At 47.5% G+C, this 18376-nt stretch overlaps 1 protein-coding gene across 1 annotated transcript in view; it reads left to right on the top strand.

The window, feature by feature from the left end:
* The window catches only part of Eipr1 (EARP complex and GARP complex interacting protein 1), a 107552-nt gene extending 89544 nt beyond the window's left edge, over positions 1 to 18008 (top strand). The window contains exons 6-9 of the mRNA XM_055621893.1: positions 10479 to 10615; positions 13685 to 13852; positions 15309 to 15473; positions 17475 to 18008. Coding sequence (XP_055477868.1) covers positions 10479 to 10615; positions 13685 to 13852; positions 15309 to 15473; positions 17475 to 17649 — 645 coding nt within the window. The 3' untranslated portion in view covers positions 17650 to 18008. The remainder of the gene's footprint in view (positions 1 to 10478; positions 10616 to 13684; positions 13853 to 15308; positions 15474 to 17474) is intronic.
* The last annotated feature ends 368 nt before the right edge of the window (positions 18009 to 18376 follow it).

The following is an 18376-nucleotide window of genomic DNA, read 5'->3' as shown; positions in this document are numbered from 1 at the left end:
CTGAAGGCTTTCTCATCCTGGTCTTCTTAGGTGCCTATGTTTCTATGTATACTGAGATTCATGAGCCATTTGAGGCAATATTTTTCTAAGGTCTTGTATCTTAGATTCTACCTGATGGATAATGGGGTCTCCCACCAGCCAGGTGAGTGTGAAAGTTCCTGTTTCTGTTTAGAGTTTTTCATCTGAGGTGTTTGGAATAGTTAACTATCTAAAAGTTTCCTGACTTACTTATATGCGCTTTTTATAGGGTACGTATAAGCTTCCTTAAGGCATTTCTGGGTCGGCTGTGCTGGTATTTATTGCTGTGGCTTCCCTGGCTTTACATCTGACATGAGTACAGCCAAAAGAGAGCCTGGGAATAATCCAAGGCCCCCTCTGCTCTTTCCTCCTCCTGGAGTTGTCTTATATGTCCCACAGCAGCTAGTTCTGCTTTGCAGAGCAGGGAGAGTAGAGGGAAAAAAAATGCCCACTGCACCTTCTATTCAGTAGATCTCTCTTTGTGTCTTCCCTTCCGGCCTTGTGTTTGGAGACCAGGACAATAGAATTCTGTCGTCTCTTAAGTGGGCAAAGCCTTATTATCCACAACCATATGGTTGAATGCTGTGTGTGTCTTTACTCAAGCAGTTCCAGGGCGAAGGTGAGGAGGAAAGGAAGTGAGTAGTGAATGAGCAGTGGTGGCTGGCTCTACAGTGAAGATGACAGGCATTGCTCCCCATGCATTTCTTGTGACCTGGGGCTAAGGTTAGGCTATAAGAGCCAGCCATGTACCAGGCCTAGACCAGTTCATATCAGAAGTGGTTCCCTGAAGCTTTGGAGAAGCAGTTGGTAGCTTTGCTGTGAGTAGTTACTTCTTGCCAGTGTTTGAGTACATTTAAGCTGAGACACAAGCCTCACAGCTATTCATTGACCCTCTGACTTGGCAGGTGAAAGCAAAAGGCATAAAGAAGCCAAGTAGCCCTCTGCAGTGGACTTGATTATGAGTGACAGATGCAGGACTGGCCTGAGAATTCCAGCAAAGGAGATTCCCAAGGTTCTTACCTGCCCAGGCCCTGTCTCCATTCTTTAGGATGGGAGAATCTCAGTGACTGGCTCATGACTTCAGTGTGAGTGGCTTCAGTGTCAGTGACATTGTGCCCAGGGAGGGTCAGTTTAATTTTTGGAAAAAAAAAAAAAAAAAAAAAAAAGCAACAATGTTCTGTAAACAAGATTGCTAATGAAGCTTGTAAAGCTGTTTGGTGGGAAAGTGAAAAGCAAAGGAAAAACTGATTTTCTTGTGAGATTTGCATTCCAATGTGTTAGTCTTGGCTGAATTTTGAAAATGTCATCGTTAGAGACAGGGCTTGAGGTGGAGATCAGTGAACTTACATGTAGGACAGCTGTGCTGGGTATAGTGACACACCTGAAACTTGAGTGCGAGAGGCCTGAGGCAGGGGAAGCATCATGGTTTACTGGATGCTCCAGGTCAGGGCTGAGCTTGAGCTTTATATGTGAAGCTATCTTCTTTTAAAAGCAGCTACCTTTAAGGTGCAGAGTCTAGTAATTTACTAGGCATGTATCTTACTATGTCTGAATAGCTGTGTCTTTAGATTTTGTAAACATTACAGATAACTCACGGATCCCCAGCACTAGAGTCATGTGTCTAATAGCTGAGTGCTGGTGTTCCCGACTGTAGGGACACACAAGTAGATCCACACCCTTAGGACTAAGTACATTCACAGAAAGCTGCTAACACTGGAGTTGTGGTGCAATCCTTGTTCTGAATACCCACTTCTCCACATCCAGGGTCCTTTGATAGGTGACGCACTGAAGAACCTATGGCTGCAATACCCAGACCATGCCTTGGCATGGGTCAGGGCTGAGGTGAAGGGGGACAAGCAAGGGAATGCCTGTCAGCAGGGTGGCACTGCAAGCTTTAGGAAGAAGGCCTGTTTAATGCCTCTCTGTAACAGAATGGTCCCGGGCAGGTTGCCTTGCTCAACTGTCTAAGCATCTTCATCTGAATCTTGAGTTAGAGATCATGAAATGTAATAGCAGAGCTGTGTAAGGACAGAATACGTCACTGTGGCATGGTTAGCACTTGGCACATACCTGATGGACAGATGGGTGGGCAGTTCCTTAGTGGGAGGTTAGATAGATAGATACATGCATGGATAGGTGCTCTGGTAGATACATGAGCACATAGATGCATGGGTGTATAGATGGATGAATGAATGCCGTATTACTTGATGTATTATTGATAGTGGCCAACAAAGATTCTAGGGCTGAGGCAAGAGCTAGAGAAGAAACTGAGGTGCCAAAAACAAAAACAAAACAACAGGTTGTTTTTACTTCCTGATGTTCCCAAAGTAAATAAGTGACAATCAACATTCAAGCATGAAAGACATTGGTATGTCCAAGCCCAGCTCTTGAGAGACCCAGGCAGGAAGAGTTCAAATTCAGGGTCATCTTGGGCTACGTAGAGAGTCCCTATTTCAAAAAACAAAATGAAATGAAGCCACATTGTGGATACAGTATAACTTAGTTGCTGCTGACTTTACTTTCCATTAAGTTATTCCTCACAAAAGGTACTTGTTCTTGGCCAAAGAATTATCTGTAACTAGGACAGTCTTTTCAGAGGTCACTGTGGTCTAATTGGTATCACAGAAACAATGTTTGCATTCTGGCCAATGAGTTTGCATTCATGGCTTTCCAGGACTAAGGTGTTCTGTATAACTAACTCCTGCAGAACCATGTTTGTTATAAACCAAGTATGTGGCCATAATACAGACTTCTGCTCTGTGATGTTGTACCTACACCCTGTGTATATTTCTGTGCAGGAAGACTCCCTTCCTAGGAGACTCTTCCAGACCCTCAAACTAGCCTGTGTAGTCTATTCAAAGAACACCATTCCAGGAACTCATGCCCTTGATGGTAGTATATAGGTGACACACTGTTCTCTGTGTCCACTGATGTGCAGTGTTACAAGCTGTGGTTTCCACATACAGGGCCCCATTTGTACCTTGTCTCAAGGTCCTTGGTTGTATTAGCCTTCTCGTTGCTGTATCACAGTCCCTGTTACAAATGATGTAGAAGGAAGAAAGACTTATTTTGCTCAGTTTCAGTCCACTATGGTGGTGGCAGAGCAGAGCAGTTCACATGCTGGTAACAGCAGAGCATTCGCATCATGGAAGCCAGCACGCACAGCAAAACAAAGAATTCAGACAAGATGTAACCTTTGAAGGCCCATCCCAATGACCTGCTTCATTTAACTAGGCCCTACTCCTAAGATTTCCAGACCCACAATGTAGCACCATCAGTTGGGAACCAAGCATTCAGAACATAAAACTGAGAGGGCATTTCTTATTTAAACCATAACATTCTTCTCCTGGCCCAAAGGTCATGGGCATCTTCTAATGCAAAATGACTTAACCCCTCTCTAACAGTGTCCAGTCTTAACAGTTCAAACATTGTTCAAACGCACATGTTGATTCAAGGCCACTTTTAGCTGTGTGCCCTGTAAAATTCAAAGAACAAATCAAATTACTTACTCCAAGATACAGTGGCACCAAGTAACCATCCCTGTTCCAAAAGGGAGGAATAGGAAGACAACAGTGAAAGATTGGACCAAAGCAAAATTGTAATTCAGCATGAAATCTATAGTGTCATGTCTGGCAACCAGCACACAGCAGTGTGATGTGATGACCAGAGGGCTTGCAGTTGCAAACCACAGGGCATCTCTCCTGAGCTGGCTCTGTTCCGTTGCTGCTGTTTTACTCTGTAGATGCTCTGTGTTCTTCTCACCCCAATGATGGGCTTTTTACTAGAGCTTGGTTTCACTCTCATGGCTCCACACTGCCCTCTTAGGGGCCTTGCCCTTGGGGATACTGCCCTTCCACACATTACCTAATCTCCCAGTTTTTCTTTTTAATCTTGAAGCTTCCATGACCCTGCAGCTCTTGTATTGTGCATCCCTGTAAAATTAGTACCATGTGGATGATGCCAAGGTCTGCTGCCAGCTTGAGTGGCAGCCAGGTCTTCTTGGAGTGGTAGCAGCCTCTGAATGCCTGGTTGGCTAAACACAGCAAAAGGAATCCTACGCGAACAATTCTTGGGCAGCCTCTGTAGGAAGGGCACCCTGGGGTCCTTTGTCTCAAGGGAAAATCTTTCTGTGGTTTATTCTTTCATCCTTGTGGGCCCATGGGATCTGGCTAGTTCCCTCAAGGCATCCTTTTGTCCCATTGAAAAGCAAGGCCTTTCTAGTCACTTTAGTCTCCTTAGCAGCTGTATCAGTTTGTCCAGTTTTCAGTATGCTTGTTTTCTAGCCAAAGTACATGTTTTCCAGGCTTTTCTGCTGTGTTTTAACTTCTGATTCTCACTGTAAGTCTGGTTATAAGCAGCCAGCAGTGGCCCTGCCACTGCCTTGAGGTTTCTTCCTGAAAGTTAATTAGTCTACCCTCTTTAAACCCAGGCTCCCCCATGAATTCCATTCCCCCTATCTCCAGACTGCATTGCCTATGCTCTGACCTCATCCCCAGGGCAGCTCAGAGCTCTTGAAATGATCCACGTAGTGTTTATTGAGACATGATAAAAATTGAAGGAAAATGTTTAGTGTAGCCACCATGTACCAGACAGGTGCAATGTTTTATTTTATTTGATCCTTGTACCCAGTCCTACAAGGACTGTCTCCACTGTGTGCCTGAATTATATTAATGGATGCCAGTCCTCCTGAGACTTAGTGACCTGCCTAGGGTAACATTAGCAGAGTCAGAGTTCCTAGCCTGAGGTGAGGGTGCTGATTGTGCTGTGGTCAGCACTTTCACATTGTGTCGCAAGATGACAGGCTGCATTTGGCTGCAAATCTAAGACAGGGCTTAAGGAAAAAGGGAGTTGGATAGTCTGATGTAAGAATAAAAAAGACAGAGCAGTTCCAAGGCTGATTGGTTCAGTTTCACAATAGCATGAAGGTCTCCTGTCCCATATCTGTCTGCTCTTCCGTATCTACATATCACTGTTATTTGTCATGATGCTGGCAAGACGGCTGCAGCAGTTCTAGCCATCACATCAAGATCCCCACAGTACCAGCAAAGAGAAAACTGATTCCTCTTTCAGACACAATCCCATGTCATATCTAAACTAGTCACTGGCTTCAAGCAATCTCAGGCGCAAGGCTGGGAAGGGATTCAGGGTAGAATGGTCAGATCTCTCACATAAGCTGCCTCTGCCTCGCCCTTCACATAGTCTTCACTGGTTGCTTAATGCCATCTACATTGTAAGCACCCCAGCCCTGCCTCTTCTTTAAGGAAGTGGGATGGGGTGCTTGTGTCTCTCTGCAGGGCAGCCATGATTGTAGTGTTTGCTCCTGGCTACTTTCGCGGCTCTTTGTCTTTGCAACTCTAACATTAAGGCTTTTCTGAAATACACCCGTGCGAGGCTCAAGAAGGATGCAGGCCACCATGTTGTGTTCACTGGAAGGTATTTCCTTTTGTTTGTGTCCTGGTGGTAGTGACATTTCATTTGAAAGCATTTGTTAGATGCCTTTAATCATCCTTTTTGGACTAGGAAGCCCTGAATGTTTCCGAATGCTGAAAACATGACAATGTTTGTCAGACTCTGTGGAGTTCTTGCTGAGTTGTCTCCATGCCTCAGGAAAACAGGTGTGATGGCCATCCCTGCAGCATATGCTGCTGCTGCCCTGAGCGGGTTGTTTCTAAGGTTTGTATTCTCTCTTCCTTGCTGGAGTTTGTAGCCTCATCAGGGGTCAGATCCTGGTTCTGCCTCAATTGGCCTCTTGGCCATCTGAGGTCTAGTCTTCCCATCTCTGAAGAAAGGGGAGGTCATATGGAGTCTCCCCGCTTGAGATTCTTTTTCATTGTCTCCCCCTGACCTCTGAATTTCCTGTTACCTCAGTTAGGACCTCTACTGCTGCCTTACACCTGGCCACAACATTGCCTGTCTCACACAGCCCACACTGGTATGTGTGCATTTTATGAACCACTTGAGGCCTGGGTGTGGTCCAGCGGTCCTCCACATGAAGTCTCTGGACCTGTGGGCTAGTAACTGACAGGAGGTTTGCCTAGGGGGACTGCTTCCATACTGAGCAGCATGGCTTTTGAAGTATGTATCTCCTGCTGGCTGAACCTCTTCAGGATGTCTCTCACAGTGTGTCCCTGGGGTGGGGCTGGTTAGAGGTCAGTTGTCCAGGAAAGTGAGTCACTGAGGCCACTTCTGACTGTCTTGATTGTAACCAGCCATAGGCATTTTGTCTCCAGCTCCTACAGACAGTTCATCTTCCCAAAGCTTGGTTTCCTGTCCACCTTGCGGATATCCTGGTTGGCACCCTTTCTGCCTGCCATGATCTTCACACCTTCTCCACCCCTGCTCACATTTCCTGCCCCTCTGCCTGCCTTGGTTTCCTTTCCTTCTACTTTGTTCTTGTTCTTGCCTCCGCCTTGAGTGCCTCACTCCTGTTTCCCAACTTTAGTTATGGCTGCTCCTCAGGAGACTGCACTCCTTCCCACAGCTGGGGAAATCTTTGAAACTTAGACCATCATTGCTTACCACCACACATTTGCTACATTTCTTCATTGCCCCATGGTTTGAATTCTCAAGACAGCCAAGGCTTCCTCATCTGTGGCATGTGACTTTTGGTGATGTAATCAGGAAATTAACCAATAGCTTGCTCTGTGCACCTTGCCTGGCTCTATAGTTGGGCTCCTTGCTTCATGTCTAGGCAGGTAGTGTGAGGAGGCAGCATGTGCACAGCTGTAAGCACTTGCTGTTTGGCCATGTGATTAATTGGTAGTTGGTTGATGGCTTACTAACTAATAGCTTATTGACTCAGAAATGTAGAACTGCCCACAGATGTGGAGTTAAGCAGGCTGTGCTAGCTAGGCTTTGCCACAGGGTCCTTATGGAGTAGGGTAGATATTGTGAGGTTGGGCGTACAGCTTCAACAGTGAGCTTGCTCTGTCCCATCTTGAACCTTTTAAGACATGACCTGGAGCTGGAGAGATGCCTCAGCAGTTTAGAGGACTAGCTTCCAGAGGAGCCAGCTATGAGTCCCAGCACCCAAATGATGGTTCACAACCATTTGTAATTCCAGTCCGAGGAGATTCAATGTCCGAATCTAAGCTCTGGAGCACCAGGCACACTTATGGTGCACAGACATCCATGTAGGCAAACACTCTTACACATAAAATAAAAATAAATCTTTAAGAAACCTGACATGATCTTATGCTCTCATTTTCCTAAAGACTTTGACAACAATGAATGTGCTTAATGGGGAATTGATGAGAACCCAGTGTTGAGTAGGCAAAACAAAATGTCCCTGCTTATTGAGCTTATGTGTTTTAGTATATTCTCTGTCACTGAGTTGTCATTAACGAGAACACTATGTTTTCAGGAGACTAGACTTAGTGGCTCTGTGCAAACCTTGAGAAGATACTGTAGGAAGAATTTTTTTTTTTTCATTCACGTGGTATGTTTGAAGATACAGACTAGCCATTCTGCATCCTTAGTGTGCTAATACACAAGTGGGCGCTACCACAGTAAGTGCATTGCCCAGCTAGAATTTCTTTTAGATCTTGATGTAGCATTACTGTTGGCTCTCCCCTTTAGTAACTGGTTCCATAATGGCTGCTGGCTCTTACCACCTTCTTGTGTCTCAGAGTCCAGGTACCATGTTGTGCTTCGTGCCTCTCCCTCTTATGCAGCATCATGACAGCTTCTTTGTTGGATCTCAGTGTGCTCTTCATTTGCTCAACAGTGTCCACTTGTAATGCAGTCAGGGTCTAAACCTTCCTTCTGTGTGCATTTTGCTGTTGTTGATTGCAGTACTGGGGATAGAACTGGGCCTGTGTCTGCTAGGTGAGCAGTGCTCTGCCACTGAACCACATGTCCAGTCCTCCTCATGCCCCTGTGCTGAGTGTTTAAAGGCAGCCCACCCACCCCTTTGCTGACTGAAAAGAACTGCACCCTGGTAGTGGAACTGAGCTCCCTATTCTGCAAGAATAAGGAAAAGCATGTGACTGTGAACCTGATACAATGAACTATAAAGGGCAAAGGATACCAGTTTCATTAGTGGAACACCCTTCTTTTGCCTGCTCTACCCCTGTTCATCCACCTGGCCCCTTTTGACTGTCCCTGATTGGCTAGTCTGTCTACTATCCTCCTGTGGGAGTTGTAAGGGGAGTTCTGAACATTGGCTTATAACTGGCCAAGGATGGCCTGCTAGGTGCTCTGAGTATCATTCCTTCTACCCTGGCCTTTGAGAAAGGACAGAGGTGGGTGGGATCTCAGGCTCCTTAGTACTCTGATGTCCAGCCACCACCATAATTGTGATGATTTCGAGATAGCCAAGGGTTTGTGGGCTCTAATTTATCTTCCTCTTGTCCCATTCTCTTCCTGAGTTTCTGTGTGAGCTGCCTTTGTTGGGGAGTGTAAGCCTCGGCCTTCAGAATGGCCTGTACCTCCAGCCCTTTATCCCCTTTCTGGCTTATCAAGGCCCTGCTTCTCCACCCTCTCTTTGTACTGCATGTCGCTATGTGAGCAGACTGCTGTTATATGCCCTGTCGCATGAAAACTTAGTGGCTCGCCATGGTTCCCATGCTGCAGCCTCACCAGGTGCGAGGGGTTGTTGGCCACTCCATTCACATTTCACATCTGTCTGAATGTTCTTTCCTCTGTGCTGGCACAGCTCCTCCCACTCCCACCTTCAACACCTAAAGCATTCCCCAGGCCTGCCCCACATGATAGCTGCTCCTAATCACTCCACGGAGTCCCCAGGCACCTAGGGATTCTCTTCTCTCTGTGCTTGTTTGGGTCTTTTTCTAGTATCTGCACAACTGCCTCAATTTCCCCATGGAACAGGGTAAGTGCTTCTGCTCAGCAGGTCACAAAGGTCTCAGGTCTTTGTAAGGAGTGTCAAAGGTCAGGCATGTGATAGTGAGGTCTGTGGGTTTTCAGACATGGGCTCCTCATCCAAACAGCATGCTGATGAATCAGGTGGGAGCACGAGACTTACAGAGTGTGTGTGATTTTTGGGGGGGAGGGGGAGGGGATAGAGAAATAGCACTATTCAGAGAAGAGACCTTTTGGGCAGTGACCACTCACTGCAGCAAACAGCAGGGCAGAGAGATTTGCATTGGGAGCCATATGCTAAAGAAGTACTGCTTGTTCTTTCCTTAGCTCACAGTCTTCCTTGAAGGGAAGATGGGCACTTTGCCCTAAATGCCTGGGGAAGAAGAGGAGGCACATCTTCATAGCCACCTTTTAGACATTGTTTGGGCACCCATGGCCATTCCCATGAAGTCTGCGGGTCGGGCCGGCTTACCAACCTCTTCCCAGCCAGGACTCCCTGTGTCCCAGCTGCCTGAGACATTTTCTCACGCAGTCTTTGCTGGGTGATATCTGGGCTCAAGAGGTGAGAGATGCAGTTGTAGGGCCTTCACCTTTGTGCACCTGTGTCTGTGTGCCCAGCTGGGACTGTTGCAGGGTCTCTGTCCAGTCAGCTTTTTCAAAGTAGGGATCTTACAACTCCAATCTCAAAACACTTGTGTGCTGGTGGCCTCCACTGGCGAGAGGAAGACTGAGCCTCAGGTGAGGATGGTTTCTCATGCCCTCCCAGAAACTCTGATGACTCTTCCATCACGTGCTTTCTTGGCTCTGCTTCCTAGTGCTGCGATTCAGACCTGTATGCTCTCATGGTCGGAGGGCACATTAACACCAGGTCCTGGCACAGGATGTTGTGCCTCACTAGCAACTCCAGAACGCCTTCCTAACCTGACTGTTCCCAACTGCTCAGGCCTGACCACACATCCTTTCAGGGGTCCTGAAAGAGCATAGTTGGAAGGTTTAAATTGATTCAATAGTGGGTTTGGGAAGTATGAGAGGTGATGCTTAAGTTAACCAGACAAATAGAGCTTCATATAGGAAATGGAAAGACCTGTGGGCACTTGCCAGAAGATTTCAGACAGGGGGAAAGTGGAGTGGGCTTCTCTCCCAGGCTTGGAGCCAAGGCCTCCCTTTTCTTACTACCCCAAGAGCTTTGTGGGCCTCACCAGCCTGTGAAGACTGAGAGGATCCCATGATCCTCATGATAAAGGGGAAAGAGATTGTGTATTGGGAACAGCATTTGATTAAAGAACATGTGTCATTCAGGAAGGAGCTGGCCATGGGGACTTGGTTTTTCTCTGTCTCTGGGAAAGCCAGATGTTTGAGTTATTCCATATTGTTCTTTTCAAGTTTGAGCTGATTGTCTGTAATCACATACTTGAAGCAAGCCCTCCATAATAGGGGCTATTAATGTACGTTCTATTTTTTGCTGTGCTCAGTTTTATTTTATTTTATTTTTCCAAAAGGTTCAAACTGTCTTGCCTTTTAAGAGAGGGAAACAAAGACTGAACCTCCTAATTGTTCTAATTATTTCCATAAAATCCTGAGATTCTTATAAAGGGTTCAAATTTTTCTTCTCTCCTTTGAACAATACCCATCGTATCCAGCTGGCCAGCTCAGCAGCACTGGAAGGAAAGGGGCAGCTGAAGTTCACCGCAGGGCGTTGGAGCCCACACCACAACTGTACTCAGGTGGCCACAGCAAGTGACACCACCCTGCGAGGATGGGACACACGGAGCATGAGGTCAGTGAAGTGCCCACACCTTAGATCCCTGCTTTTCTCCCTTCCCTTCCTTCCTCTGAATTAGTTGATTGAAAGCCATAGGCACTGGGGATGCATGGCTTGCTGCTGTCTTCATCTCCTTTCTGTGGGAATTACCTCCACCCCAAATTAAGCTGGCAGGTCCATTGCAGGGAGCTGTCACATTGCTGGCTTTCTGGTGTCCCTTAGCTTTTCCTGTGTCAGAGGCAGCGTAGAAGGAAACCAAGGCCAGGGCTCTGTGTGCCTCCCAAGCCCCATGGCGACACAGGTGCTCCATCTCTGTGATTAACGCTGCAGGCTGGCACTGTTAGTCCCCAGCCTCAGCCTCTCTTGTGGAGTTGTCTGGCCATTTCTGTGCTTTCAAGAGCCATACCTATTGGGCAATCATATTTTGTCATTTAAGTAATTATACGCAACAACCAGCAGTTCTAATGGAACAAACAAGAGCGATTTTTCTGTTCCAGTTGTGAATTTGATAGGCAGAGGAGTGATGGTGGGATGTCTGTTGCCATGGCAACAGGAGCCTGCACAGGCTTCTTTAAGATGCAGTTTATCCCCTTAGCACACCATCATTTATCACTGAGCTGAAGAGACGGATGTCATGTAATAACGTGAGTTTCTTCCACGGTGGGGGAACACCTTTAATTTTAGTTCCGAGGCCCCCATGAAAATCTGGGGCTGATAAATAACCGGTCGGCACTTCTCCCCTGTGCATATCTGCACAAAGGAGTGATTTGGCTTCCTGATCAAGCTGGAGGCCGTAGACTCAAACCGTGATGGATATCCCACACAGCCCACTTCTCCTTGTCCTCTGGGCCTCTCTCCTTGCTGCTCTTTGAAGAATGTGAAGGCGAGAAGCTCAAAGACTGGCTCACACACCAAAATACAAGATGCACACACCATTGTCTGGCAACTCCCCACAGTGACCTTGTGCCCGGGTTGTTTCTTTGACAAGACACCAACTTCCAAAAGAAATGTCGCCACAGTGAAGAGCCTTTGCTTCTCTTGTTGGCAGGTGACTCCTTTGGCAACAGCTGTTTTTTGTAGTTGTTGGTTGTTTTGTTTTGTTTTGTTTGTCAAGCCAGGCTGCCTGTACTGTTTCTTCTGGTGCATGTTAAAGTTATACTGCCAGAAACTGAAGCAAGCTCAGCTGGGGCACAGTGCACCTGTAACTGCCCATGACCCCAAGAATGTTCCACATTTTTTATTTTATAGCTTTTCTTGTTTCATGTGAGTGTTCTTAAGGTTTGGGACGTCTGATTTGGGGAGTTTAGGATACCAGAATATTGAAAAAGTGCAGTATATAGGAGCCAGCTAGAGATGTAAAATGCCAGGCTGGGGAGACACTTCCATGGATAAAAGCACTTGCCCTATGATCCTGACAGCCCAAGTTCATATCCACAGGACCCACGTAAAAGCCAGATACGGGTGTCTGTAATCCCAGCATACCCTGCTATTAGTAGTGAGTAATGGAAGGCAGAGGCTAGGGCATTTCTAGAAACTCAATGGCGGATGCTAGTTTACACAGCAGCAAAAAGGCCCTGTTTCAGAACTTAATGGATGCCTGAAGGTTGTCCTGTGACTTCTACACATGTGCACCTGCACTCATGTACATGAATATACACATGCACACATATCACATATGATATACAAATTAATTAAAATGCCACCAGACTGAGGAATCCAACCTGGGGGGAAGGGAAGGAGTTGGCTTGACATTTGTTGCAGGGTAGAAGAGTGTGATAGGGCTCTGCTATGTGGAAGGTAATTAAGAACTTCAGGTTGTTTCCCAAACCCTATTGAAGCCATAGTGAGAAAGCCAACGATAGCAATGGAGTTCCTCCTGAGAAAGAGGGGGACAATGAAGTGTGCAAAGGAATGACACATCGGAGTTTTACCTGGACCAGCACTAACTGGGGCCATTGTCCACCTTCACTGGGCAACCTGACTCTGCTTTGGGTACATAGCATCAGAAAGACAATAATGACCAGAATTTTTAGACTTCAGACCCTGTGAGAACCCCCCAGAGAAGAAGGGATAGGATAGTGTAGGGGGGAGAGGAAAAGAAAGGAGAGAAAAGAGGGAGTAAATGTGAACATATAAAAGTATACATGCATGCAGTGTGTGAACAGTACATATGTGTATGAACAGTGTGCACATGTGTTCAGGTGTTTGTGTGTGTGTACCAAGCATGTGCATGCTAAACCTCCATATGGCTAATTTCAAACACCCCCTTTCCACACCTCCTGCCTTGAGAACTAGTGGGGGTGGGAACAGACAGAGAATAAATCCAGCAAAGCTAGCCCCATCTCCTTCATCTTTCTTGTGGGTTTTCCACTTTTATTATTTGTCATTTTTCTTTCTACCCGTACCTCCTAATAGCAGCAACACACCACCCATAATTTTCCAGTCTTCGCTATCCATTGTCGTCTAGTCTTCTCTCATCTTTCTCATTCTGTGGTGCAGAGCTGCCAGGGTCCTCACACATCTTCACCAGGTTCTGCATGGCTGTTAATATCCTTCAGGCCTCTCCCACTCTCAAGATACCAACTACATTTAAAAAAACTTTTAAAACTATTACGTTCATTTTTTTTTAGAGTCTGTGGGAGTGAAGGTGGGGACTGTGCCCTGGTGAATGTGTGGGTAACAGAGGACAATGTGAAGAAATTGTTTCTCTCTTTCCACAGTCTGGGTCTCTGGGATCAATCTCAGGTGGTCAAGCTTGGTGGCGGGCACCTTTACCCACTGTGCCATCTCATTGGCCCACCAGATCATATTTTTGATGCCTGCAAGCCATTGTCCACTTGTCCAATTGGCCCAGGGAACCACACGTATAAGCCTGGGATGCGAGCACTGTTTCTACCATGAGTGGTTTCTGCAGGGGAGGAACATGGATGAGCCCAGGCGCCTAAGCCTGGGGTTCCCTCTGCTTAGCTGCCAACAGGGGCATGGGCCAGCTCTTCCTTCAGCTGGGGGCTGAGACAGAGTCCTGGAAAAGTGAGGTGGCTTCCATGGCCCATTCACTCTCTGCATGTGCTGTTCTCCCTCCAGCCAGATATACTGCATAGAGAACGCTCACGGGCAGCTGGTGCGTGACCTCGACTTCAACCCCAACAAGCAGTATTACCTCGCCAGCTGCGGAGATGACTGCAAGGTGAAGTTCTGGGACACACGGAATGTCACCGAGCCTGTGAAGACCCTGGAGGAGCACTCCCACTGGTACAGAAACTCATTTGCATGCTGCTTTAGGGAAGAGGGGATTATGTAATTTATTTTGCTAATTACTTTACCATTTGGAAAAGCACAAACCAGCTTAGTTTGTGCTGCTGTGAATCATTCAATCAGCCCAGTTTTATTCTTCCTAAAGAAACACTAATTCCAAATGTGAATGTTTGTGATTTATAAGTGTAGGAAAAGAAGAAAAACACCAGATTCAGTTCCTCTTTAAACCGTGCCGGTTCAAGTGTGGAAAAGTAAATGTGCGCAGATGTTCACACAGCATTGTTTGCCACGCATGGAACCTGGAAGCCACCCAAATGTCCATCAGTAGGGGATTGGTTAGGTAAATTTGGTGACATCCGTGCAAGGGAGATTATGCAGCTGCCAGAAGGAATGAGGCGTATCTGTATGTGTGGATATGGAAGGACGCCCAACACCATTCATTCTCTCCAAATATTGTCTGGATGTGTACCATATGCCGAGAGAAAAATAGAATGAGATACAGACTAGTATATATGGCATGAAATCATGTTTTTATTCCAACAAAACTTATATGTGCGTGTATACTTGTGTTTGTGTGTAGGAAATGTGTGAATGTATATGATGTGTGATATGTGTATATATGTATAGGAAATGTGTGCTTATGTGGTGCATGTATTGGAAATGTATGGGTATGTATATATGGGAAATGTGTGTGTAGAAAGTGTGTATGTATGTGTATGTGTGTGTGTGCGTGTGTGTAGGAAAGTCTGGCTGAGCCACTTTGCTGAGGACTCCTCCCCAGGTGAGTACCCCGCCAGGATTCTCCCTTCCTGAGCTTATCTCTGGATTTGTGAGTTCCTTACCAGAAGTGGTGCTGTGTCTGCAAAGCCCCAGGGTCCTCCTGTGCAGTTCTGATGAACTGGATGAATGGCTGTAATTTGCTGCAGCCGGAGCAGAAAGCTTAGCTGTTCCCACTGTGCTGAGCACAGCTTTGCTTGTGAGGCCTGCTGCACTCTCCAACTGGGCACTAGAGCCTTCTGTGGTCTTAGCAGGATCAGGAGACAAATTCAGCAGGGCTGCTGGCCACTGTGAGGTAGAATGGCCCCAATATCAGACCTGACAGTTGGGGGATGCCCAGGCCCTTTTCTTGGTGGCAGTGCCTAGCTACAAAGACATGTGGGGCTTTGTTAGGTGTTCCAGGTTGTGGCTAATCCGTGTGGTGCTTCTAGGGAGGTGGAATGCTGAGTGACTAGCCGGCAGGTGCAAGCTGACATTTAGTCTTCTCGCCTTGTTTGTTGAGTCCTAAAAGAATATTTTGGAGCAGCACATGGTAGGCTTTCACTCCTCAAAAGTCCCTGGTGTCAGCATATTTGGTGTTGATTACATTGAGTACCTAGTGTATCCCTGTCCAGTAAGGTCAGGGACGCTCATATGCATTCACTCAAAACTGTGCATCTGTCCATGACTGTTTCAGGGTATGGAGCGTCCGCTACAACCACTCTCATGACCAGCTGGTCCTCACTGGCAGCAGTGACAGCAGAGTCATCCTGTCCAACATGGTGTCTATCTCTTCAGAACCCTTCGGCCACCTGGTGGACGATGATGACGTCAGTGACCCAGAGGAGCACCATGCTGAGAAGTAAGGGACACGGCAAATCTGAAGGTCATTAGCTGTGAGATAGGGAGCAGTGACATTATAAGGCATCTTACTGAATGCCACATGTCATACCTGAAAGACTAGTTTCTAGATTTGATCGCTGATAACAATATGGTTGATAGTTCCTGGGCCTTGTCGCTCCCTGTGAAAGCATCAATGTCCACAGGATTTTCAGTGGACAGATCATCAGCACTGGCCATTTCCTTGTAGCTCTCAGCTTGTTAATAGGGTTCTCAGTCCTGGTCAGTGAGTCAGTTAGTCATAGCACTGTGGTTCAGTGTTTTCTAAAAGCCCTTTGTCATGTGTCTGTTTCCGATGTCTTTGTGACTGGAAGATGATTATGATTGTACCCTCCTCTTGTCAGGGTTCCTGTCTCTTGGACCCATAGGACTCTGAGGTTTCATGAGACACAGAGTTTCTGCCTGAGCTCCCAGTGCAAGTCGGCGCGGGTGCTGTCATTATGTTGTGAGAGAAAGTGGCAGGGCCTGTAGCTTGCTTTGTGGAGCCTGCCCTGGAAGGAGATGCTCTTGTCCTCTACAGTGGTTTTACCATGCTCCTGTGTGTCAGTGGCTTCCCCCAAGGCACACCCCGGAAATTCATGCCCAGACTCCAGAGAAAGGAGGCCCTGGAGTGAAACTCAATAAGTGGGACATCCAGAGAGCCCAGAGCACCCTGTGGGTCCCTGCACTCCCTGTGCCCCCCCCCCCCCACTCCTTTGTTCACTTGAGTCCCTTTGTGAGGAGACACCTCTCGTGGCTAGTCTGCAGGGTTTGCCCCTCCACTGTCACTTCCCTCTTGGTGCACTGCTGAGCACAGGTGCAGGCGCTCCAGCTGCTCTTCCCGGTGCCACGTAGACTTGGCTTCTGTCAAGGAGGAGGCTGTCTCTCACCCCCTCCCTGCCAGGGGAGAAGCTGACTTGTTCCCTTCGTCTGCTGAGTGATTAATGTGTGTGCTGCCCCCCATGTGGGAAGCATTAAGGAAGCAGGGGAGGGATTGTGGCTGGCAGACTGTCCTGATGACTTCCTGCCACGCTGATGCCACTGAATTCAGGAAAATGGGATTCCCTGTGGAGACTTCCTGGTATTTGTCACAACGTATTCTTTGACCACTGGCAGATCCACTTGCTGGGAAAGTGGAGGCCTTGTGATACCTTAGACCCCCAGGAAAAATTCAAGGGTGGGTGGAGGATTTTTAGACCTCCAGCTGTCTTGTGGGAAAAGGAAGCATTTTGTGTAGGTACTCAGGGCGCCCAGATTACATTCAATGCCTGGAGGTCGTTCTGTGAAATGGAGAGAAAGTGCCAGAACAGCTGTACCTTTTGTGAAGTTGCCTGTGTATGTGGAACAGGCTTGGTCTCCACTTTCCAGACAGAAAGCCCTGGGGTTTCAGACCCCCTGATGCAGGGCCAGGAGGCCTGCTCCTTGGGAATGCAGACAGCCCCAGATTCTCTATGAGGACCATTTGGGCTCATGTCTGAGGATGTGGGGAGAGGGTGCTGTCTTGCCCAGTGAGACCCAGGTAGACTACATACCTGAACAAAACCTTCTCCTTGGTGCCACGGGCAGGCTCAGCTGAGATCCTAGACAGAGTTTTTTGTAGCCAGACTCTGCTACTCTGTGCAAAAAAGAGCTAGCCCCGCTGTTACCAGTGTTCTGTGGGCTCACATGCTAGCAGCTTTGCTGTTATATTCTGCTAAGCATAGTGTACTGGTCCCTAGACAGTGTCCTTATAATACACCAGACAGATAGATGATCACCCCAAGAACCACAGTCCCAAGGATGGGGGAAAAAGGTATCATCAGGCATTCATGACATCTCTAATCCACAGGTTGTACCTTGTTTCCACAGCTCTCATGAGGGTTCTTGAGCTTCAGCATGCTGGCCCCACACAGGCTGCATGTGGTTCTTGCCAAGTCTGTGTGTGTGTGTTAGTACATGCGCTCACATTCTGGCTCACTGGGGTCTCTTGTCTCTTGGGCTATAGGAGTAAGGCACCCCTTCAGGACAGCGTCATCGCCACCTATGAGGAGCACGAGGACAGTGTGTATGCTGTGGATTGGGCCTCAGCCGACCCATGGCTGTTTGCTTCCCTCAGCTACGACGGGAGATTAGTTATCAACCGAGTCCCCAGGGCACTGAAGTACCACATACTGCTCTAGTGGCCCATGGCACTGCTGGTTGGAACTTAGCAGATTCTCAGAGATCTGCAGCTCCGAGGTAATTCCCTTCGCAGACAGATCCCTCCATGGGAGAACCAGCATTGCTTCTGCGGGAGCTCTAAGGGACACGGAGCTTCTGCCAGCAGCGCATCTGAAGCTGTCAGCACACCACTCAGCATGGGAGAGGAGCCACGCTGGACACAGCTGGCATTCCTGCGGGAACTGATGGCTGCCCAGGCTCTGCTCCCTCTCTGGTTTCTGTGCTAAGGGTGTTGGGAGGTTCACTTCTTGCCAGTGTGCCTCCACCTTGCTGTTCTCATGATATTACAAAATGAAATAAAGGAAATGGGATGCACACAGCCTTCTCCTCTCAGGCTCTCTGCTTCACTGAGGAAATCACCTGGCTCTTGTTTGTTTCTCTGTCACAACCTGGAAAGAATTAGGGCTGTGGACAGGTGTGCCCTCCCCACAGTACCATACCTTAGGCAGGGCCCCTTCTGGACTGTTATCCTCTGGTGTGATGAGTGCCCAGCCTTGGGAGCCTGGCCCATCAGTGGTTCACTATAGTGTCTTAGTTATGGTTGCTGTATGAGATGAGATGTCATGACCAAAGTGCAAGGTTGGGAGAAAATCATTTGTTTGTCTAACACTTCCACGTTGTGCTCTAATCACTGAAGGAAGTCAGGACAGGAACTCAGAACAGGGCAGGAACCTGGAGGCAGGGGTT

Source organism: Psammomys obesus, unplaced genomic scaffold (genome assembly GCF_907164565.1).
Source record: "Psammomys obesus unplaced genomic scaffold, mPsaObe1.curated_primary_1811, whole genome shotgun sequence".
NCBI classification, from domain to species: Eukaryota; Metazoa; Chordata; class Mammalia; order Rodentia; family Muridae; genus Psammomys; species Psammomys obesus.
The sequence above is the reverse complement of the archived record's forward strand: the minus strand, read 5'-3'. Positions and strand labels throughout refer to the sequence as shown.